The sequence below is a fragment of the Cucumis sativus genome, chromosome 3 (assembly GCF_000004075.3).
Source record: "Cucumis sativus cultivar 9930 chromosome 3, Cucumber_9930_V3, whole genome shotgun sequence".
In the NCBI taxonomy this organism is placed as follows: Eukaryota; Viridiplantae; Streptophyta; class Magnoliopsida; order Cucurbitales; family Cucurbitaceae; genus Cucumis; species Cucumis sativus.
The window spans coordinates 10,476,770-10,498,896 of NC_026657.2; the positions used below are offsets into that span (position 1 = coordinate 10,476,770).

At 30.3% G+C, this 22,127-nt stretch overlaps 3 protein-coding genes across 11 annotated transcripts; 1 reads left to right on the forward strand and 2 right to left on the reverse strand.

The window, feature by feature from the left end:
* Positions 1-1,310: 1,310 nt before the first annotated feature.
* LOC101215807 (histidine-containing phosphotransfer protein 1) lies at positions 1,311-3,442 on the forward strand. Its single transcript, XM_004134128.3, has 6 exons — positions 1,311-1,725; positions 1,896-2,026; positions 2,151-2,219; positions 2,668-2,739; positions 2,869-2,941; positions 3,059-3,442. Exons 1-6 carry the CDS (start codon positions 1,666-1,668, stop codon positions 3,113-3,115), a joined length of 462 nt encoding a protein of 153 aa, XP_004134176.2. The 5' UTR covers positions 1,311-1,665; the 3' UTR covers positions 3,116-3,442.
* A 60-nt stretch (positions 3,443-3,502) lies between these two features.
* LOC101216049 (uncharacterized protein C1683.06c) lies at positions 3,503-10,137 on the reverse strand. 6 transcript variants are annotated; one of them, XM_031882287.1, is made up of 13 exons: positions 9,596-9,728; positions 9,101-9,349; positions 8,537-8,716; positions 8,203-8,313; positions 7,282-7,617; positions 7,028-7,204; positions 6,571-6,855; positions 6,341-6,463; positions 6,015-6,212; positions 5,338-5,591; positions 4,922-5,126; positions 4,158-4,463; positions 3,503-3,940 (listed from the first exon to the last, which is right to left on the reverse strand). In XM_031882287.1, the coding sequence occupies exons 3-13, from the start codon at positions 8,642-8,644 to the stop codon at positions 3,617-3,619; spliced, it is 2,427 nt and encodes an 808-aa protein (XP_031738147.1). In that variant the 5' UTR covers positions 8,645-8,716; positions 9,101-9,349; positions 9,596-9,728; the 3' UTR covers positions 3,503-3,616. The 6 variants fall into 6 exon arrangements, with proteins under 6 accessions (XP_031738147.1, XP_004134177.1, XP_031738148.1 ...); XM_004134129.3 differs by lacking the exon at positions 9,101-9,349 and having other exon boundaries at positions 9,596-10,137; XM_031882288.1 differs by lacking the exons at positions 9,101-9,349; positions 9,596-9,728 and having other exon boundaries at positions 8,203-8,297; positions 8,537-8,673.
* A 3,239-nt stretch (positions 10,138-13,376) lies between these two features.
* Positions 13,377-19,932, reverse strand: LOC101216286 (sugar transporter ERD6-like 16). Of its 4 annotated transcripts, none has more exons than XM_031881728.1 (18): positions 19,593-19,932; positions 18,610-18,672; positions 18,419-18,508; positions 17,727-17,786; positions 17,481-17,546; positions 17,331-17,396; positions 17,179-17,254; positions 16,872-16,936; positions 16,673-16,765; positions 15,655-15,735; positions 14,877-14,961; positions 14,637-14,677; positions 14,480-14,548; positions 14,313-14,372; positions 14,153-14,206; positions 13,986-14,045; positions 13,750-13,864; positions 13,377-13,652 (listed from the first exon to the last, which is right to left on the reverse strand). In XM_031881728.1, exons 1-18 carry the CDS (start codon positions 19,776-19,778, stop codon positions 13,534-13,536), a joined length of 1,449 nt encoding a protein of 482 aa, XP_031737588.1. In that variant the 5' UTR covers positions 19,779-19,932; the 3' UTR covers positions 13,377-13,533. The 4 variants fall into 4 exon arrangements, with proteins under 4 accessions (XP_031737588.1, XP_004134178.1, XP_031737589.1 ...); XM_004134130.3 differs by having other exon boundaries at positions 14,480-14,542; positions 14,631-14,677; positions 19,593-19,931; XM_031881729.1 differs by lacking the exon at positions 14,480-14,548 and having other exon boundaries at positions 14,631-14,677.
* Between the last annotated feature and the right edge of the window lie 2,195 nt (positions 19,933-22,127).

Here is a 22,127-nt window from a genome sequence, read left to right on the forward strand (position 1 = left end):
TAAAAGTACCCTAAATTATATAAATTTAAGTTGGGAAAAAGATGGGCATTTCATCTAAAATCTATAAATAACACTACACAATTTAACAGAAAAGAAACTGCATGTCATTGAAATATTAAAACTTGAAGATAGTTGCGTTTTGGTATATCAACACTTCTTATTAGGTATGTCAAAGATATATCATCCAATCATGTATATAGTATATAGTCCATAGCATATCAAATTAGATATGTATATCATATGTCAGTTATATCAATGATTGATAAATCATGTACACCATTGTTTGAACTTTGTGTTCACTGAATGTAGATCATGAGTTAGACCCAAGTTTTACAATTTAAAAAAATGAAAAAATGGATTGAATTAACAAACTTCACTCAGATTTTATAACTTTCCATAAAGATATAAATTTGAATTTTAGGTTTAATGTAATCCAAAAATTTCAAAATTTTATTTTGGAAAAATGGCTCTTTTAATCTTCAAGTTTTGAAGAAATATGTGTTCTAAACAAATATTTTTTTAGTCTCAAACTTTAGGGTTTAGGTCTTTTAAGTCTCTAAATTTTCAAAATCTACTTTTTTAAGTGTCCGGATTTTTTTAAATATGTTTAGAAAATCCCTCAAACAATTTTTTACTTTTATTTCAAATAATTATACGACATTTTAAATTATAAAAATAATTTTTAAAAATCATATCATCTCAAACTACTTATTTCTAATTTTAAATATTATATAATTACTTCTAAAAAATAAAAAAACACTTCAAATACCTTATTTTAAAAAGGCAAGAATTAAAAAAAGTAAAGTTTGAAAACTCATGAATCAAATAGGTTGATTGCTATAAAGGTACATTTCTAAAAGAAAAAGTTGCATCAAATGATAAATTAAAAAAAAACAGTCTATAAAACTTATTTTTTGGATATTGTAAATATGATAGATATGATAAGTAATTAAATATATCAGACAACAATCAAAAGATTCCACTTTTAAATTTGATATTTTTAAATTTAAAAAATACAATAAGAGAGGTTATTTCTCGAAACGCTCTTTTTTAAAACTTAAAGAGTAAATATATACATTCTTCAAAACTTAGAAACAAAAAAGTTATATTTTTTTTCCCATTTATTTGTATTGTTATGATTAGTTTTGGACAAAAGCTTTTTGTAGGTAAGATAAGAAAGACGGATATAAGGCTTTTCAAATATCAATATACGAAAAGGGAAAAGAAAAACACATTGATAACACTAATTAAAAGGTAACCAATGAAAATTCTCGAAAGAAAAAAGGAGAAAGAAAAACGACCAATAAAAATTGTTGAACAATATAAAACAAAGTATAGTTTGGAAAATGCAAAATCAACGAAAAGAAAAGGAAAAACGACAAGGCAGCAGAAGGTAGAGGGAGGCTTTGATTGTCTTTGTAAGAAGAAGAGAAAGATCCTCAAAATTCAATCCAATCCAAATCCCCACTCTCTTCAAGAACCTGCTTTCAACTCTGCTTCTTCTTCTACCTCCGCCAATACAAAAACAAAACCCACTTCATATTTCTCCATTCTTCACTAAAATCCTTGTCTAAACTTCATTTCTAAGATCTCTGTCGTCTCTACTTCAACCCCAACTTTTTCTGAATCACACCCTTCTTCTTCTTCTTCTTCTAGCTCGTAGTAATGGAGGTGGGATTGATGCGAAGACAGTGGATTCAGTATATAGAAGGCTTAATCCATGAGGTAAAACTTTAAATCTGAACTGGGTTTTGCTTTCTTTTGTTCCTATGTTTCTATCTCTGATGATTGGTGTTTTTGTGAAATCTCATCTATTGTTCTTGTTTTTTTCGTGGGTTTTGGTTTCTGTGGATCTATTTGTTTTTTTTTTTTTTTTTTTTTTTTTGTGAGAGAAGGGTACTCTGGATGGTCAGTATTTGCAGCTTTTGCAACTGCAAGATGAGAGTAATCCAACTTTTGTTTCTGAAGTGGTGACTCTTTTCTTTGAAGATACCGAGGAACTTCTCAATAAACTGAGAATCGCTATGTAAGGATTCATCTCATCAATACCGACTTCGTCAATCATTCGTTCCTGCAGATTCTTTCAGATGACATGTTTTTCTTGGAGAACTTTTTTTATGTTTCTTTTTGTTTTTGCTCGTCTTTGTCAGATCACAGCCACCTGTGGACTTCAAAAAGATTGATGATCACGTGCACCAGCTGAAAGGCAGCAGTTCCAGGTACAAATTTTCATCTCTAGCTATGAATGGATAGGCAAGGAGAGAGAGGCCTTTAAGAGCTTTGGATTCTAAGCCTAAAAGAAAGTTGTTTGAGTTTGCTCTTCCCTCTTTTACAGAGTCCGGACTTGTCACTCTGTCTTCTGAAAAGTTTGGGCCGCTTACCTAAGTGTAGGGTTAATGGATATACTGGATTGATAGGTCAAAGGTTCAAAATTTTCCACCTCTACATGAGGTTTAACTCCAAGAAACTTTCGAGGATGAGGTGTCAACTGATGATGTGAACTAATCATTTGAAATTGGAGCAATCAAGGGAAGGAGGGGGAGGGAGGGGAGAGGTTTTTTTAACAATGTAAATCAATGGGCAGGATATCAAATCTTAAAGTCATAGAGAAAATGCTGACCTTGTGTTGTTTTGTTTGTTGTTTTGATTCCTCTATGGGCAATGCAGCATAGGTGCACTCAGAGTGAAAAATGTCTGTGTTGACTTCCGGACCGCCTGCGAGCAACAGAGTCCTGACTGGTGAGTTTTTCTTCACTATTTAATTGATATTTCAAAAGTTCTCTTTATCAATCAGCAGTCAGTTCTGAGAAAGAACTAAGTAGTGAGTGACATGAGTCAAGTGTTTAGTAAGTAAACTGTTGTTTTTAGGTGTTCAAGTTGCCTGCAACAAGTAGAGCAAGAATTCTATGGTGTGAAGGAGAAGCTCAGTTATCTATATGCAGTGAGTAGAGCTATCTGCTACTTAAGGGCTTTTCTTTTTATATCTCATATTTACTCATCACTCTGCTCGGTGTCTGACAAAAAGGAATAAATTGACTTGAAATATTGCTTACTGCAGCTGGAAAAACGGATTTTGAATGCTGGTGGATCCATTCCCGCGGACTTGAGTTTCTAAACTGATAGAATCCATGGAAACCAAGATTTTCCATTCGTTCCTGTGGAGTCTTCTTCCTCTTGTTCCCTAGGTTCTTAAATTGACTGTTACTTGTGCATGTACAAATTCAAACCCTTTGCCTTTTTCACTCAGAACGCCATTGTTTTCTACAGCTGATTTCAACTTTCAATTCTCGTGTCTGTTTAAGCTGAACTGTTTTTATTGCATAGAGTCCTCGAAGATTTTCTGGGTGCTTTCAAAGAGGCAAATACTCTCCTAGTCTCTTATATATCTTTGTTCCCTTCGTATTCTGCTAATCAAAGCATCCTGATCACATTGTGGGTTTAATTTGAATTTTCTTGGATTTTCACTCTATTTGGGACAATCAAATGCAACCAATGAACAAAGTAAGCAGAGAAAGCAAGACGCTTAGGATGAGATTAAATGATATAGGGATTATACCAATCGAAATGGTCATTTTTCTTGTACAAATGCCCCTAAAGTTTTCATCCCTTATGAATATCAATTAACACACGAACCATGACAATAATTACAGGTGAGGTTTTTCAATTTATACCAAATTCTTTTTTGGTCGTTAAAGCTTTTGATCACTGCAGATTGTTTTGTGTCGCTTAGCCGGTTTGCAAATAGATCAAAGTAGGCTGTTTGGTTCAAATTCTGTAGTACTTGGATCAATTTCCCACCCTTCTCATATATGACTGTTTGGCCATCTTGAGATTCAACACCATCTGCCAAGATCTTTACATGCTTGAATTGAAAAACTGGTTTGACAAGATCTTCTTCAGCCAAAACTACAGCGCCAAGAATTTCACCCAGGAAAGTATCCTACAGACAAACAATACGCTGTTACTAAAGCAAATAATAGTTGACCTTCATAAGAATTCCAAAGGTTCTGAGTCAGTAGAATCATAGATACAAGAAAATGAATCGGTATAATATATTGTACAGTTCTATACTTCATTAAAGCCACGAGAGATATTAACCAAACAAAAATTAATAAAAAAAAAGTGAGAAATGAAGTCGGTCAATTGCCTTGTCTTACCACATGCTCATAACAGATGTCTGATTGCTTCAAACGAAAGAGTCTTGACAGCAAACGATTGGCAAAGAGAAGCTCAGGTGTCTTCTTTTTCTTGTGGAGAGTTTCTAATATGTTTTCAAATGAGCTCACACGTCGCTGGATGCCAAGGGGAACTAGTGTGACATTAACTGTCGACTCAAACACAGTCCTTGCACCCAAGGGGTCAAGAAAAATATTGAATTCTGCATATATATTTGAAGGAACGGTGAAAACATTCCCTTTGTCCGTATCATCATCCTTGATGTGTCCCCCAACTATATAAACTTCCTGCAGTGAGCAGAACTTGCTATATTATTAAAAGTTTGAAATCTATATGCAACATATTCAAGTCTGGTTTCTGCTAATTTGGAAATATTCACAAATGTTCCATGCAATTCAAAATCAAAATCTTAAAAAGCTCTTCATTTTGTAATAATGTAGTTAAATTAGAGATTCAAAGTTCTTTGTTCTCTATTTCATGGTGTTTATTTTATATGTGGGTCATTATATAAACAACATTTCTCCCATTTGTACAAACTAAGAAGCCACTACAAGAAGTAAACCTTCCAGACCAAAAAGAGATCTAGGCGAAATGTGCAAGATTTATGTAATAAAATATTTTTAACCTCTCATGGAAAACAACAATTCTCATAGAGACTATCTTGCCATTTTGTTCTCTAGCTTTTTGGGTACCTGCACCACAAGTTTTAGATAAGATAATGGCAACAGTGTCCAAATCCACAAACCTGAATAAGGGAGCTTGCGTTTTTGTTTGATGTAATAAGCTTTGCTAAATTAGTCAATGGTCCATTGGTAAGCACTGAAATCTTGGATCCTGGTTCCAATGTTGTCAATATGGATTCCCAAATTTCCATGGCTAGAGGTTGTCTCAGTTCAGGTTGCTGAGAGTTCTGAGGAGCTTCATGTTTTACTGGGCCTTCTGCTGTGTACCTGATAAAGCAATCAAGATAGGTGCCACTCAATTTAACGGCCAGGGATGAATAAAATTATGTAACCCAATGTGCTGTGTTGGTTCACACTTCAGTCTAGTTATAATCAGTTGGTTTCCTTTGGCAATATGTGGAGTGGATAATTCTTTGAAATGTAAGGATATAGATTCAATATGGAATCTCTGAGAAACTAAACAGGTAATTTTGAATACCTTCTTGGGCTTCTGGGCAAATTTCGAGCAAGACCATAGAGAGTGTCGGAGTCCAAATATCCACCACATCCATTTGGAATGGCTTTAGCATATTTACAGTCCCCAACAATAGGCAAAACTGAATCTGATTGGTTTACTGCAAAAACGTCTCCAAGACCTACTGGTATGTCATCTCGACCCATCATATGTAGTAGGTCATAGATAACGTCTATTGTTGCAGCATTTGCCCATCCTGTTGGACTGGCTATTATTGCCTGCAATAAAGTAGTGGCAATATAAATTGTCTGGAGAAAGTAAAGAGGGAAGGTCAGTCATGGGCCACTTTTGAGAAAGTAAAGCAATGGTACGTTCACTTGGGCTAAAGTTCTCTTTAACATACAATCAAAACAATGAAGGTTGTTGAGTAAATAGGTAGAACCTCATAAGTAGGTATGGCTACTCCTCACTCGCAACACAAAAGTTTTCAGATCAACAGTCTTGGTTGCTAACACTTCTAATATCTCACACTTAACAAGTGCCGCCAGGATAAGTTACAAAGTATGATTCATCCTGAGTACTGAACGGCATCCGTGCCCCCAGAATTTTATGATGGCACTAAGCTGGAACCTTAAAATGGCTGTCATACAATGCAGTAGAATCTAAAAGGTGAAAGGAGGAAAGCAGAAGAAAACCTCTACCTTAATGTCAATAACTTCCACAGGTACTTTCAAAAGATAGAACAAAGCTAGAAAATCTCCAGCACTCATATCCATATCAATCACAACAGGTTTCCCCAGTCTTATATTTCTGAAATCTGGTATGTACATAACTTGCTCGTAATCTGGGAATTGTGTGGTAAAATTGAATCTTCCTGTGTTTATAGGACTGTTAATAACCTGTAATCAGTAGGAGAAACATATTGTTATCTAAGCTTTCATTGAATTTAACAATCAATCTCAGGTAGTTGAACTTTCAGAAAGAGTGTGACTATGATGTCGAACTGTAAAGCAGATGAGAGACTCACATCTAAAAAGCCTAGGTAAAATTCTCTGTCAAGAGGACTGGTGATGTTCCGGTTGGGCTTTGCTCTTGTAGCAACCAAAGTGCGCACTCCCTCTGGACCCATTACTTCTGCGGTATAACCATCCTAATGGATAGCATTTTGTAAATGTGCACATTTACATTATAGAAGGTTGAAGAGGATGAGAGAAGCAAAATAAAAGGCACATAAAAAGTATTAGGGAAGAAGAATACCTGACATTTCCCTTTTCCATTATTCACAATGCAAAAGGGATCTCGAAGTCCTGTTTGAGCATGGCCACTGTGCACCCCACCTTTTTGAAGACCAAATTTTGGAATTTGACGTCCATAAAAGAATGGATTTGACCCATCAGATATACCATAAGGTTTATTTGAAGTAACTACAGTTATATTCATGTACTCCATGAGAGCAAAATCATTTTGGCCATCATCGATATGCGAGTTAAGCATGATAGATGTTGCCACACCAGATGCGAAAGAATCCCACATGAAATAGTTCTGCAAAAACTTCAGTTCTTTTGTGATCTTTTATTTATCTTCCTTCACATCAAAATCGAGCGATAGTAACTAACAGTATTTTAATCTTTTCTTGATATGTTTAAATATATAAAAATAATAATCTAAAATTCCATTCCGAACATTGGAGAGAGAAGTGCATTTCAGAAATTACCGTATAAAATAGCTCGCCAAGCCGATAATCACGAGCTATTTTCAAGGATTGGAATATATATTGTGCCTCAACTGTATCGTGATTCTGCTCAAATACTTCAAAGAAATTCTTAGTCACTGGAATGGTGTCTGTTGCATCCAGTGGGATAATGGTGACTGGAATTCCAGAATGAATCACCTGCAGCCAACATATCAATCCTATGATAATTACCTTCAGCTGTAAGTTAAATTGCACAGCCCATCAGACTGCATTACCTGATATGCTGCAAAAGGATCTCCGAATATATTGAACTCTGCATAAGGATTGCTAGTGTAATCTGTGAATAAGTTACCAGGATCACCACATTGTCGAGGAGTGCAAGATTGGCTGGCATTTTGTGTACAGCAGCCAGTTGGGTTCTCTGATCTTATACCACCACCCATTATATAAATATGCTCAACATTCTTCTTCAGGTGTGGATTACTCATGAGGAAAATGGCAAAATTTGTGTGTGATCCTATTAAGAATATATTAATGGGGCCTTCAGATATTTTATCTATCATCACCTGCTGAGCAGTTGATTGTTGCAAAGGATTATACCTCCTGCTTCCCTAAGTTCATAGCAAAAAGTATGAGCTCAACTGCAACAACATTTGCATATCTTGAACAATAATATATAAAGTTCATAGCAAAATGTACGAGCCCAACTATAACAGTATTGGCGTAGCTTAAACAATAGAATCTAAAGATAATTACAAAAGTCAAGATAAAGATACAAGAAACAGATTTGAATTCAGCTGATTTAACAAAGCATACTTGCTAGGAAAAATTAAATTGTGAAAGCATTTGTCGTCAGTGCCATATCAAGAACAACAAATAGGATCTGTAAAAGGTTGGAACTAAAGATTGATTATATTCAAACTGTAGGTTCCCAGATACAAATGTTTACCACTTTACCTGTGGGAAGAGGATGTAAGGGTTAGAGGAGCAAAACTATGTTGCTGCGCGAGTCTGTTATGTGATGTGCATGTGGGTTATTTGGTGTAAAGTGTGGACAGTAGGAGAATAGAAATATGTATCCTAGTGAATGACGATGGGGATATCTTTTGGCTTCTTTTGTAGCTTGGTTTTGGTAGAGATGAGAACTCGTGAACAGTATCACTCTGGAAAAGAAATAATAGGGTTCTATAACGTACCTGCGGGAGGAATGCTTTGCGAAGCCCATAGTTGGTATCAGCATCTAGTCGCCCTCCAACACCAACTGGAATGGCTTGTCTATATCTACATCCACCTGTAGTCGTCAATCCCTGATATTATAAACATTCACTTTTTCATTGGCAACGCATATGGACTATTTATTTTGTGTATGTTATAAAACTTGCTGTATCTCCAGATTCATTGTTCATAAAAAAAAACTATATTTAACTGTCATAAGAACATGATAGCATAGTTCATACAAGGAGCCTAGCAGTCATATGTGTTGGGAAACAAACGCAATACCTTGTTCCAATGAAAGAAATGTATTCTAACCTGCTCAATTATGGAGAGATATCCACCAACGTTGGGTTGAATTGTTCCATCCTCGAGTATCCCACCTTCTCCTCCAACTCCAACAGCAACATCATCGCGGTCCATCATGTAAAGAATGTCATAAATTTGGTTCACTGCATGTCCAGCACTTGTCCAAGCATTTGTACTAATAGTGACTGCCTGTAGAAATATAATAGCAATCCTGAAGACAAGAATAGGAACCGGCCTACAAACCATACGCATTGCACTTCCCATTTCTTAATCAAGCCTTTTGTGACAGGCTCCATTAAACTAGAAGGGGAGGTATACTAGCAAGGGACATAGTGAAAAGAACATACATATAGTTTTTGGACGTTCAACTACTTCAACATCTAACAACCGTGCTTTCATGAATTTTCTTCAACAATTATGTGTTGAAGAAAATAATTGGTGACAGTAAAACAATCAAATAACTGGTTGAGGTTATTTACTCTGTCCAGAAAAACCAAATGAGTTCTAAACTACTGTTAAGGGGTTAAGCATTTGTTCAAACGTACAAAGAAAACCCTCACTTCTCAAGCTAACCTCTATAGTGAGACTGTCCGTTTAATTCAAAGCAGGACGTCAAAAAACTATCTGCAACAGTACACGAGATTGAATGAACTGTGAGTTCGATCCCAAGGGCCAGTGTGTGAGAGGTAGATCATTGAATTATTCCACACAGGTCGGAAGATTAAAATTTAGCTAATGCAGCTGAGTATCCCAAATCTTGAGTTTCTTTTTCGAGTGTGAGAAGGCCCATTTGACTCCAGTGACAATAACTTCAATTAACAGCTTCAAAAAGAAAAAGGGTCAATCCTACTGCCATTTTTTAGTGGGTTTTTGCAGGAAAATAGAAAAGCATTCAAAATCTAGTCTTCTAGCACTGCTTAATAAATTTAAATCAGCAGCATTTGATTACATTTTAAAATGTATAGAGATTTGAAACCAGAGCAAAACGATGGATATAATAAAACACCCAATCAGTTCAACTCGCAACAACTTGAAACAAAAAATTAACAAATAAAGCCAAATCATTACCTCCAACTCAAATTCTGAACGATTAAGCTTCAAGAGGTACAAAAGAGCAGATAAATCATCAGTATCAACATCAGTATCCAAGAGAATTCGTCGTGGCAATCCCTTAACAACCATCAAATTGGCTCCAAAAGCCACTCCAATAAACACTAAAATAACCCAGAAATTCTTGTGCAGTAACATTTCCTCTGCTTTCATCAGAAAATCTAGAGAAGAACATACGAATTGTCACTCCCTGAAATGAATGAAGTTTGAAGCTACAAAAGAAGGGGAAATTAGAAGAAACCCAAAAACGAAAAGAAAGCTTTGGTTGAGTAGCAGAAAAACAACAATCAAAAGTAAGGAAGGAATGAATCAGTGAAAGCGAGGGAGAAAAGCGGAGTTGAGTGAATGGCGGTTTCCCGGGGACTGCAACCGTAAAAAATTGGTGTGATGAAAGAGAGAGAAACCGAATTTCGGAAAGGATGGGAGAGAAAGTCGCAATAGAATAGATAAAATAAATAAAAGCCTATTTCCAAATATCAAAACAAAATATTTGTAATAAATTTTGTATTTTAGTGTGGTTTTGTTTTATAGATTGTAATTAGTTTCTCAACTTTTTCTATTTTCAATAAAATTGATATTAGATTACTACTTTTAAATGTTTAATTTTAATTTTACACTAATCCTTCTAATTATTAATGCTTCTAAAATTTTATAAAACACATGTTATTAAATTCAAAAAAATCTAAATAACTATGAAATACTAGTAAATTTAGTATAAGTCTAGGAACTCGAGTCCTATACCTCTATAACTTTTATATAAAATTTTTTTTTATAGATAGTAAAAAATTAAAACTATTTACAAAATATAGCCAAAAAAATCTAACGTGCTAGTAGAGAATTTGATAGACTTTGTTATATTTCGTAAATAATTTCAACTTTTTGTTATATATAATATTAAAATAGTTAACTCGTGGTAAAATTAAACCTGTATTTCAATCGTCATTTTTTGGATTATTTTTATTGAACTATAAAGCTCGATCAGTAAAATGTCTAGATCTGACACTCCTAAATAAATAATAAAAATAAGTATAAATTCCGACTTCTAGAAAAGGTTACGAGAAAGAGGAGGAAAGAGAATATGGAGAATGGTTCGATTTAGCCACTACCAATATCAAAACTTTTATTTTCTTAATCTCATAAGTTAGTAATTAGAATCCAACTTTATTTTCTCTTATGTTATTTAACAAATTCAAATACTCCACCAAATATTAATTTATTCTATTCATATAGTCTTAAATACATTATATATTTTAGTTAAGTTCTCTTGATATTATAAAGAATCTAAATTTTAACTTTATATAATACTTTTTAAAGAAATATATGTAACTAAATTAATTTGTACAATTATATTACCTCATACCTTATTCTATATCCTAAAATAAGAGAACAGTTTTTCTTTTTAGATGCACTTTATTTAAATGTTTGGTTCTGTAATTTATAATTTTTTTTAAAGTTCCTACCTCAAAATTTTAGAATTTGTTATGTTAATCACTTTAGTATTATTGGATAATCATTTCTTTCTCAATGTTTTTAAGTTAATTTAATCTTTTTCAAAGCATTTTTATTTATTAATATTTATACAAATAAAATTTTAAAAAAAAACACACATTATCTTTCTTTTGAATTTTGGATCAAAATTTTAAATTATCTTTTTTACTTTTTAAAGTAATTTTAGTTATCTTTAATGTATATGTTTATTGTTAGAGTTTTTTTCCCCAAAAAAGAAAGAAAGAAAGAAAAAATCACTATTTTTCCCTTTTTTGTCATAAATGGTTTCAAACTATCAAAATTGCATTTTTGTAACTACAATACAAATTTGATGCCTTCCCTTCTTTGTGAATTTATTTGTTTGTTTATAAAAAAGAATATATTAAATTTGAATGCTTACACAAGCAAATATTAGATAAATAGTGATTATTCAAAGCAGTTTACAAATATGCTACTTTAATTTAGCGGACACAAGTTGATTTTTAGTTCACATTTGTTACTTTGATTTCTTATGTGTTCAATAGTGATTGTAATCGTAATTTCCAAATATTTATCATTCTAATTGTAATTCTTTTCTTCCTTTCTTCCTAACGTTGGTTGTATTTTTTTTGTAATACATTAATTTAATATCCATAAAGTTCTAATACACTATTTGAATATTAAAAACAAATTTTAGGATAAATTGTAAAATCATGTCTACACTCTCAAACTTCAAATTGTGAAAATTGAGCAATCAAATATATAAAACTATCATAATTAAATCCTCAAATTTATATCTTTATACAAATAAAAACATTTGTATAAGTTCGAGAATTCAATTTCTATCGTATATAAGTCCAATTTTTACAACTCTGGATATAATTTTAAGTATGAGAACTCAATTTACTATCGTCATAGGTTTTTTTTAATTTGTCTATTTTGTGTAAAAAGGAAGAAGAAAAAAAAGCCTAAAAAGTTGATTAGTAGAAAAAGGGAGGGGGGAAATGGAAAAGGTAAAAAACATGAGGGGGACAAATGAGAAGACCGATAAAAAGTTACCCACGTGGCAAAGGAATCATCTTTTTGGCAAATCCAAATTGGGTTCCACAAATGTCAATCACGGCGTAGGAAAGTTTCCTTTTTCCATTCGAAATAATAGTAAAAGTAAATAGTTGTAAAATTCTCCATAAGCTAATTTAAATTTATTTATGATCGTCTAGAAGCTATTGTCATGTATAAGAGCATGATCAAGATTCAAGGGCTTCTCGTGTATAAGAGCATGATCAAGATTAAAAAGTTTTGAAAGTTTTCATAACTGTATTCTAGGTTAAATTGATTTCTTGATTATCTTAAATTTTTTTACTGAAAAATCTAGACTTACTAATGAATAGGACGAATATGATAAACCAAAAAATTGAGTTTGATCGATCAAAATCGATTAGACCAAAGGTGGTCGGTTGGATATAAGGAGGAATTTGGTTAGTGTCAGTTTAGGAAAACTCCAAATCAATAATATTTTTGTAAAAATTTCAAAGGATTAAACTGACCTAATCAACCGATCAATCGACGGTCGGTTTTATACTTTTTCATGGTTGATATCGCTTTGATCATTTACTAAACCGTTCATAATCGATTCAGTGGTAATTTGATTGAAAAAAGACTCTAATGGATCAATGTTCAACTCTATCTAGAGATTCAAGTTGCAGTTCATTCACAATTTTTAATTCTCCAATGGAATGAATATGTAGTAATACAATAGTTTCCCTTCTTTTGCTTGTAGTAGCTCCTTTTAGTACTACAAATTTTTTAATTCTTTTCTTTGGAGCCCCTTTTATTTGCCTATTTTCTCCAAGGACCCTCGCTTTTAATCACATCACGACCCTCTCTTTGGGCCATTTTCAAATTTTATTTCATTTCAAACAAGTACTTTCATCAATTTTGTAGTTGAAGACTTTTTTTCTCTTTTTCAACAAAGACAACTACATGTGGGAATATTCAAATCAGTATTTCCAAACTAACAAAAATCTTAATCAATTAAGTTGTCAAGTGTGAAGAGCTATTGCAAAAAGTATATTTCTCGATTAATTTTTGTAAATAATTTGGATTAATAAAAAGATATTTTAAAAGTATTCAATGGATTAATCACTATTGAAATAATTAAATAAATGTGATAATAAAATGAACTTGACAAGGATAAAAATCACTTTTATAATTTTCATAATCATTATAAAATGTGATTTTGATCCTTCCATAATTAATTTAATTTATAATAGGACACTGTAAAATTTAAATCTTTTATAAAATATAGTTTTATCAATTCAATAAGTTCAATTCTTCACATGTAAATATTATTGTAAAAAAATGTTTATAATTAAATGACACATTTTAATGTGACAAAAAAAAATGTGTAACAAAAGAAAATCAATAATTCATTGTGAATTAATGGAGGTTTGAATTTCTTCTAAGGTTCTTCCTTTGGTTTCTGGGACCAACTTTATCACAAATAGAATTGTCATCAAAGATATTAGAGAGTAAATAAAAAATGTCCCTGAAATTTATCAACAAAAAAGCAAAATAGGAATTTAGGTTAGAAATCAATCATAAACATGAAAGGAAAACTGCTTTTTTTCCCTAAAGAAAAATACCGTAGGAACTCCAGGTGATGAAGAAATTGAAGGTAAAAGAGACAATCCAAGCACCCAACCAATTCACCAACACCACTATGCTCCCTCCAACTCCTTTCACATTTATTGGAAATATCTACAAATTAAAATCAAAACATTTATACACATGTGTGTATATACATATCATTAATTTCCACTAGCTACTCGTAATTTAAAAAAATTAATGCAAGATTTGATGAATTTAATTAATTAATTACCTCAGACATTATCACCCAAGGAACTGCTCCCATTCCGATGGAGAAAAATGCAATATATATCTGACCAATTATGATAGAGTTTCAAAAAAAAAACTCAATATTTTGATAGACATTGATATTTAATATGTGAATAAAGATTTAGCTCGAAGGAACGTAGTCGTACGTACCAACACTCCAGCTACAACGAGCATGGGCACGAAATCGAGCAGCAAACCGCGGCCCTAAAATTAAGAAACGAAAGTAAAAATTGGAAGAATATATTAATGAAAGATTATTATTCATGAGTTTGAATTGTGTAGTGGTAGATTTTGAATTTTGATCAGTTGCCTTGAGAAAGAAAGAAGCTCCTGCAAGAAAGCAACCAAGAGAAGTTCCAGCTGCAGACACCTTCAAAAACGAAACAAAACAGAAGTTCAATCTTAATCATTTATAGCCATTTCTTGTCCTAGATTATGCATGATTGAAAAGTAAACAAAAGTAGTGATATAATTAACCATAATAAGTGGCCTTCTTCCAGATTTATCCATTAAGATTACACCAACAACAGTAATTGGAACCTGAATGAGAATGAGTTAACTTTAAAGAAGAAGAAAAAACGAAATCAAAATTAGGGTTTTCTTTGTGGTAGCAAATTGTAATCAGTACCTGAATACAAGCATAAGCAATTGTTCCAATTTTTCCTGCTGATGGACCTGCAATTTAAAATCCAAGTATACAATTTAATCGGTGATAAAAAAAAAAAAAAAAACATCAGTTTTTGTATTGCTTATAAAATAGTGACTAGAAGTGATTACGTGAAAACCTCAATGAATTATAAACCCTAAACCCAATGAAGTAAATAAAGCAATTGCTGGAACGTTCCCCTAAGGCAAAGATTTTTGGTTAAAATACCCGCTGAGGCGAAGGTTTCACTTGCAAAGAAACCAATCCCATTGATCCCTCCAAATTGCTGGAACATCATCAATCCCACCCCAATCTGAGGTCATATTAATCACAAAAGTCGTCAACCAAAACGGGCTAAAATGTTGTATTATATGTTGCTTTAATTTGTATAATTTGTTAAAAACTATATACAAAAATTTATAATATTACTCTTTAAACTCAAACATAGAATTTCGAACACACGAAACAATACAATAGAATGAAATTTTGAATCACTCTTTCGTTATTTTATGTCTCATTTTCTAAGAGAATTTTATTGATAGTTAGTTTCAAAACATCTATAAAAATTTGAAAATAATATTGCAATCATATCGAAAATAATATACACCATATTAAATTTTAAAAATCTTAACCTTTTTAAAAGTTTGGGTTATATCACATTCATACTATTCAATCAAAATTAATCTAATAGCTTGTTTTTTCAGCACTTAATTGTTAAAGTAATTGAAGCAAGTACAATTTTTTATTAAATATTTACCTCATGATTATAAGTCATAATACTTGAATTGAATTGATAATTTTTCATATAGAAAAGAAAATATGAGAATTTATAGAATTTAAGTTAAATTTCAAAATTTATCCTTATGGAAATTAGAATTTAGTCTCTAACATTTTAATTATTAAACTATATAACGACTATTTACAAAATATTATTAAATTATAGGAATAATAATTAAAATTCTAAGTTTTAGATTAAACTAAATTTATAATTTAGGATATTACTTACCATCAAAGGACGAATGTAGATGGTTTGAAACAAATCAACCAACTTGATTTTGGGGAGGCTTCGCATTGTTTCAATATAACTCTATAAATTAAAATATATATAATATAGAGACGTTTTCAAATATAACATGAACTACAAAACTTATAAAATATAGTAAAATTTCAGTTTCTATTAAAGATAGATATTTATAGACTTCTAGTACTTAATAGTACTTTTTCATGTATTGATAGAAGTTTAATAGGTTTTTGTCATTGATGGAATTTAAATTTTTGTACTATATTTTCTAAATATTTTTCGACAGATGTAATAATTTAGGGGAGAAAATGCTTTTAGACATTCTAAAGAAAGTTTGGTTCGCATTTATATTAATTAGTATGAGTTTGTGAAATTAAAAGATGTTTTTTAAGAATAGAAAATTTGACAAACTATTTACTATTTGCTAAACCGCGAACTCTATCACACTTGATTTTTTTATGAAGAATAACATTTTATCGATATTTCTTTTTTTTTTTTTTACAATTTCTGAAATTATTTTAAATAGTTTTGTTAAATAAACATTTGGTTCTTTTTAATTTTGGATTTGTTTTTTATATAATTTTGTATGAGGATTTTCATTACTTTAAGATGTGTCTAAATTTTTAGTCAAAATTTTTAAATAGATGGAAGGAATTATATTTATAAACAATAAATTTCATAAATTAAATAATTATTTAAATCAGACCTTATATTTATATAATTAAATAAAATAAAAATATAGTGTTTGGTAGTTTGTGCTTTTGGTTTGATGGGTAGAAGAATGAAAGATAGTTTCTAAATTAGGAGTTTAAACCTCTAAATTGGAAAGTAATAATTTATTTGTTACGATTACTTTCATTTAAAATTTATAAATTGCACGTGAACACTCGTGTGGTAAAATTTAAGAACTAAAATAGTTAGTTTTATGGAAGTTTGAGAGTTTAAGGATACGTTTAATTTATGAATTTTCGAATTCCAAACAAAAAAGTAAAAGAAAAGGTACTTGAATCTCGACAGCTTCGGCTGAAATATTGACATTTTTGCCCCTAAGCCTTTGCAATGCACTTAGAAACTCCTTCTCTTCACCAACCTTTGCCTATAACCCAAAAAATAAATTTGGAAAATAAAAAAACTCAAAAAATGAAATAGGAAAAGAAAAGGAGAAATAAGGAAGAAAAAGAAGGGGAAAAAAGGAAACGTACAAGCCATCTTGGGGACTCGGGAACAAAAAACAGACCCACGAGAAGGGTAAAGCAAGGTATAAGTCCTACAAAATCCACACCTCGAAACATCAATTTAGCTCTAGAAAAAATATGGTCGTCTGATAATGTTTTAATTGTCACGTCAACATTTCGTTAAATCAATAAATGGCTAGAAACTATTTAAAAACTATTTTATAAATTTCAAGGACTAAAGTGTCATTTTTTAAAGAGTAAACTAAATAGACGTGAGATTTAAGCATCGTAATTACATGAACAATATGTCAATAAAAAAGAAGATAAATTTTACCTGTTAGAGCAAGTGTTCTCCATGTTACGATAGTTCCAAGTATGAAAGCAACAGATGCACCCATGACAATCAATAACTGCACTAAACAATGCAATATACATATGAAATTTTACATAAACTTTTTTTAGTATAGATTTGGTCCTCTTGATCACCTGATTTAGTGTCGTAAGACCTCCTCGAAGATTTTTCGGAGCTAATTCAGCGATAAATATTGGAACCTACACACATCAAATGGAGTAAGGGTTTAAAAAAAAACTAATAATTGAAAACTGAAATTGAGGTATTAGTAATGAGAGTATAACCACATATGAGAAGACTCCAATGCCATATCCAGTTAGTAGCCTCCCAATATCTAATAAAATAGGTTCCTAATGCAAAACAAACAAATGAATGTAATAAGTGGAAGAATCAATTGACAAATACATCAAAATTTCATAAAGAAAACGAATGAAAATATAGAAACTTTTAAATCAATTCAAGTATAGTTTAGTGTAAAAGTAAACTGAGTTATCTACTTTATAAATAGAGAAAAATAGAGGAAAACATACCTTTGAAAGGTAGATTGCTACCCATCCAAGTATGCAGAAACAAGCTGACATTCTCATTGCCTATTAACACCATCAAACTTGGAAATTTAAAGAAAATAAATTCAATTGCTTTATCATCATTATTTACACCCATTATTGGCTATAGTTAATTTACTTTTAAACTTTAATTTAATCTTCGTTTAAAAAAAAACTCAATCACCCTACAAATCTCATAACACAATCCAACTCCAACTCGTACTCTTTAGATTGGGTTATCAAATATTTTGGGTTGAAAAAAGTGGAATCAAGGGTTCACCAAAACCAATCCAAACTCGTTATTAATTTTTAAAAATGTCTTTTCTTCTACGTACCATTACTTTTATATATACATGTACTTATCTTAATTTAATTTAGTTTTACCATTTTTTTTATAATTTATTCTCTAACCATTCTTAAAAACAATTTTTTAAACTTTGAAAATAAAATTTTCATAATATATCGTAGTCCAACATGAAAAATAATTAAATAAATTTTCATATGTAGCTATTGTACTTAACTTTATAACAAAAGTTTAAATAAGTAATTTGAATAACCCGAATCAATAAAAGATTTTGATTTGAAAAACGTGCTTGAACTCAATTTATCTCATTTTCTACGGATGAAACTGAGTAATCTTTTTTTTCTTTTAAGCATAATGTAGAAAATGAACTCACCCCTTTACGACCAATATAATCAGCAATTCTCCCACTTGATATAGCTCCAAACATTGCTCCAATGGTTAATATAGATCCAAACATAGAGTACTGTGTACATCCATTTATTAATTAAAATTACAAATTAACCCATTAAACATTAATCATCTTAGATTATATCTAATTTCATTAATTAATTTATGGATAAGAACCTGAGATAGAGACAAATTAAGATCCTCCCTTATTGCAGCCTCTGCTGGTGCTGAATATCCCACCTGGAAGGAAACCCATAATTACTCTTTTTTTTATAAAATTACATCAAACAACAATTCAATTTTTCAATTTTTATTTATTCCTTTAATTTTGAAATCATATTCATATTCATATCCATCTTTTTTTTTCTTTTTTTTCTTTTCTAAAATGATATTGTGAACCTTTTTGTCTCTTACTTATCAAGATTTCTTTTAATACTACAATTTAAACACATGGGAATTTAATTATTTGGGCCCAAGTAAAATTTGGGCCGCAAGTGGGCTTTCCACTTTCACGGTTTCTTTACCTTTAACCTAAAATCGATTTATATATGGATTTTTGGCTAAGCCTATATTTATAAGGTTTTTTTAATTATTAAATATAAAAATTTAATAAACTATTTACTCGTAGAACGAAATCAAGACGTTTGATTTGAATTTTTTTACGTAAATATTTTGTCAAATATTTTGTTTTTTTACCTTTTTCTTTCCTATACGTGAATAAAAAAACTTTTATTCTTTTTTTAAAAAGTAACAATATTTGCTTTTTGCACTGATTCAAAAAAACATATATTATAAGTTCTTAAATCGAGGGTATATACACACATCAGCTAAGCTACGTCGTAAAATGTTAAAAAGGGTTGTCTTCTAATAACTAATAGACAGAAGTTATTGGATATAGTTTCAAAACAAGTTTGTAATCTTTTTTCTTTATATATATATATAAAGGTATACTCGTGATACATAATCAAGCTTAAAACTAAAATGTAAAAAGAAACAAAGAAAGAGAAAAGAATTTAGAATTTAAGGTTTCAATTCGTACGCAAATCGAGCTCTAAATGAAGCAAAACCAACAATTTGAGAAACTAAAATGAAAGCATGTAAAAACTCAAAGAAAATCAAAAGAACATGAAATTCGAATTTAGGGTTGAGTTTAAACTTACACAAGATCCGAATTGAAAAGAACCACAAACCGCAACGAAGGTACTAAGATAGAGCATATCATTCGACCTTCTCGAACAAACTTCATCTTCTTCTAATCCTTCCTTTCTTTTCATCAATAATTGCGTCTCCAAATTTCCATCATCATCGTCTCCATTTTCAATTTCCCTCCACTCCTCAATAGCCATATGATCTTTCTTTCTATCTTTCTTTCTTTTTTCCTCTCTCTCTCTCTCAATCTCAAAATCTCAAATTATAGCTTATGGAAATTTGAAACCTCTCTCAATTTAAATTAAAGAAGAGAGGCAAAGCACACAAATAAAACTAATTTTAAAATGTGTTAAAAATGAATTTATAGTCTTTGCTTCCAAAATTAATTAAAAAAAACAAAACAAAACAAAAGGTGACCAATTTCAAGTATCCATTCTCTTTTAAACTCTTCTTTTCTTTTCTTTTCTTTTTTTCCCATAGAAAAAAACTATAGCATGTGGAGATTGGCCGTCTCTGACGTTGCATTTTTGGGTAAATTACAACCAAATAAATAAATAGTACTTAGAATATTAGTTAAATTTTTTAATTAATTAGTATATATGCATTCTAAATTGATCCAAAAAGTTTCTAATGTAATCATAGGAAAATTTTATGGTAATATTTTAATTTTAAAATAATATAACTTTTAAAAATAAAGTACAAATATATATATATATATATATATATATATATATATATATATATATATATATATATATATATTCTTTTATTTAACCTTAATAAGTTTGTAATTTGCAATCCAAATTTCTAAAAACAATTTTAGTTGAAATCTTCATAATGAAATACATTAAAAAGATTTGAAGACACCACTTTAACTTAAAAAATTTAAATAAAAAGGTAAGATATTTCTCATAATAGCAAAATTGTGTATAAAGCATTTTTGGGTTTTTTAGTGATATTTTGTCACTTATGTTATGTAAATATTTTGTTTTTTTATTATATTTATAAAAAAAACCCAAAAAAAATGCTAAAATATGAAGAAAAACAATAATATAATTTCCCTTTTGTTTCTATGAATCAAATGGAATTAAATTAATGAAAATTAAGGTTGGCGGCTACGTTATATTATATCACATCGATCTCCAATTTGATGAATATTTTTCTTTCATACAATGTGAGTTTTTCTAACATTTGTTATTTTATGCCAACTTGGCTTTTGTCATAATGTATCAAATCAACCTATCCTCTAATAATTTTTAGTTTAAAATATCACTTTTCATCTTTATACATTTAAATTTGTTAAATGTTTAATTTTGATTCATATATTTTTAATAAATATAGTATTTACAAATTAGTCTCTTCCATTAATTCATTGTTCATTATTCAAGTAACATTCTTAAAACATATTCATATTAATAGTTTCTTAAACTGCATTAAGTCGATGTGTTTTCAATTCTATATCTAATATGCAATAATCAATTTAAATTTATCTAGTATTTACTAAACATATCAAATTAAAAATATTAGAGATAAAAATTGAAAATTCTTTTAAAGTTATGTCAACATTTTACCGTTCGTATTTTTTCTAAATAAATAAATGGACCAACAAACCTCAGGACACAACTACATTATTTATCTGAAAAGCTCCAAAGAGAGTTGACAGAAATTCGATAGAATATTACTTTTCATATTAGGGTTTCAAGCGGATAGAACTCAAACAAGTATTCGGCCAAAAATAAAATATAACTCAAAATATAACCTAAAAAGGTAGGGACCCTTCGATTGCCAATTGTTTCGAGAGGTAACTCAATCCCGGTGGCTATATTCGGATTAACAGATTATTTAAACAACTTTTTTTTAAAAAAAAAACTAGGATAGAAATAAGTTTTAAAATGATAATTTGTGATTGGTCTAACTAGAAATAGAATATTGAAAAGAGAAGAGAGGGGAAGAGGGGAAAGACAAGGTGGTTGGTTCCAAATTGTCCAACTTAAATCATTGTATGATATGAATATTGATTAGGATCTGAGTCAGAATGATTGGATAGAAAATGACTTAAACTTCATCACTTTAGCTCATTGTTTTAGATCCCAAAACCCCTCATTCATCAAAACAAAGTTTTGGCCATATTTGTTGCCGTCTAAATCTTTTTTTTTTCTTTAATTGGATAGTTTATACACGTAACACAGTGATATTTTACTATATTTGAAAATAACCATTTAAATTAGTTCTATTAGATGCAAGATTGATGTCTAGTAAAACTTTATAAATTCAATTTAGTACTTAGTAGCCACATGAATTTAAGGAAAGTTAAAGTTTGTCAAATAATTAAAATTTTAAAAACTCATTCGATACAAACTCGATTATTTAAAGAGATTAGATACTTTTAAAGAACACTTTCAAATGTAAAAGTAGCGAAATAAATCAAAATATTTACAAAATTGTAAATATAGCAAAATCGTACTAAATCAATACAAAATTAACTAAACTTAAAATATGTAACCTATTTTTTACCCTTTCTTAAAAAAAAGATAAATTTGCCCGAT

Bases quoted from the DNA above. Each gene is read 5' to 3' on its own strand.
- LOC101216049 (XM_004134129.3), bottom strand. From the start codon at position 9,790: ATGAAAGCAGAGGAAATGTTACTGCACAAGAATTTCTGGGTTATTTTA. The intron at 6,464-6,570 runs GTATTCTTCTTC...GCTATCCATTAG, and splicing joins ATGGAAAAGGGAAATGTCAG to GATGGTTATACCGCAGAAGT. The intron at 3,941-4,157 runs GTAAGACAAGGC...GTTTGTCTGTAG, and splicing joins ACATCTGTTATGAGCATGTG to GATACTTTCCTGGGTGAAAT.
- LOC101216286 (XM_031881728.1), bottom strand. From the start codon at position 19,778: ATGGCTATTGAGGAGTGGAGGGAAATTGAAAATGGAGACGATGATGAT. The intron at 14,373-14,479 runs GTTAATTATATC...TCGTTTTTGAAG, and splicing joins GAAGAAGGCCACTTATTATG to GTGTCTGCAGCTGGAACTTC. The intron at 14,046-14,152 runs GTACGTACGACT...ATAATTGGTCAG, and splicing joins TCGTTGTAGCTGGAGTGTTG to ATATATATTGCATTTTTCTC.
- LOC101215807 (XM_004134128.3), top strand. From the start codon at position 1,666: ATGGAGGTGGGATTGATGCGAAGACAGTGGATTCAGTATATAGAAGGC. The intron at 2,740-2,868 runs GTGAGTTTTTCT...TGTTGTTTTTAG, and splicing joins GAGCAACAGAGTCCTGACTG to GTGTTCAAGTTGCCTGCAAC. The intron at 2,942-3,058 runs GTGAGTAGAGCT...TGCTTACTGCAG, and splicing joins AGCTCAGTTATCTATATGCA to CTGGAAAAACGGATTTTGAA.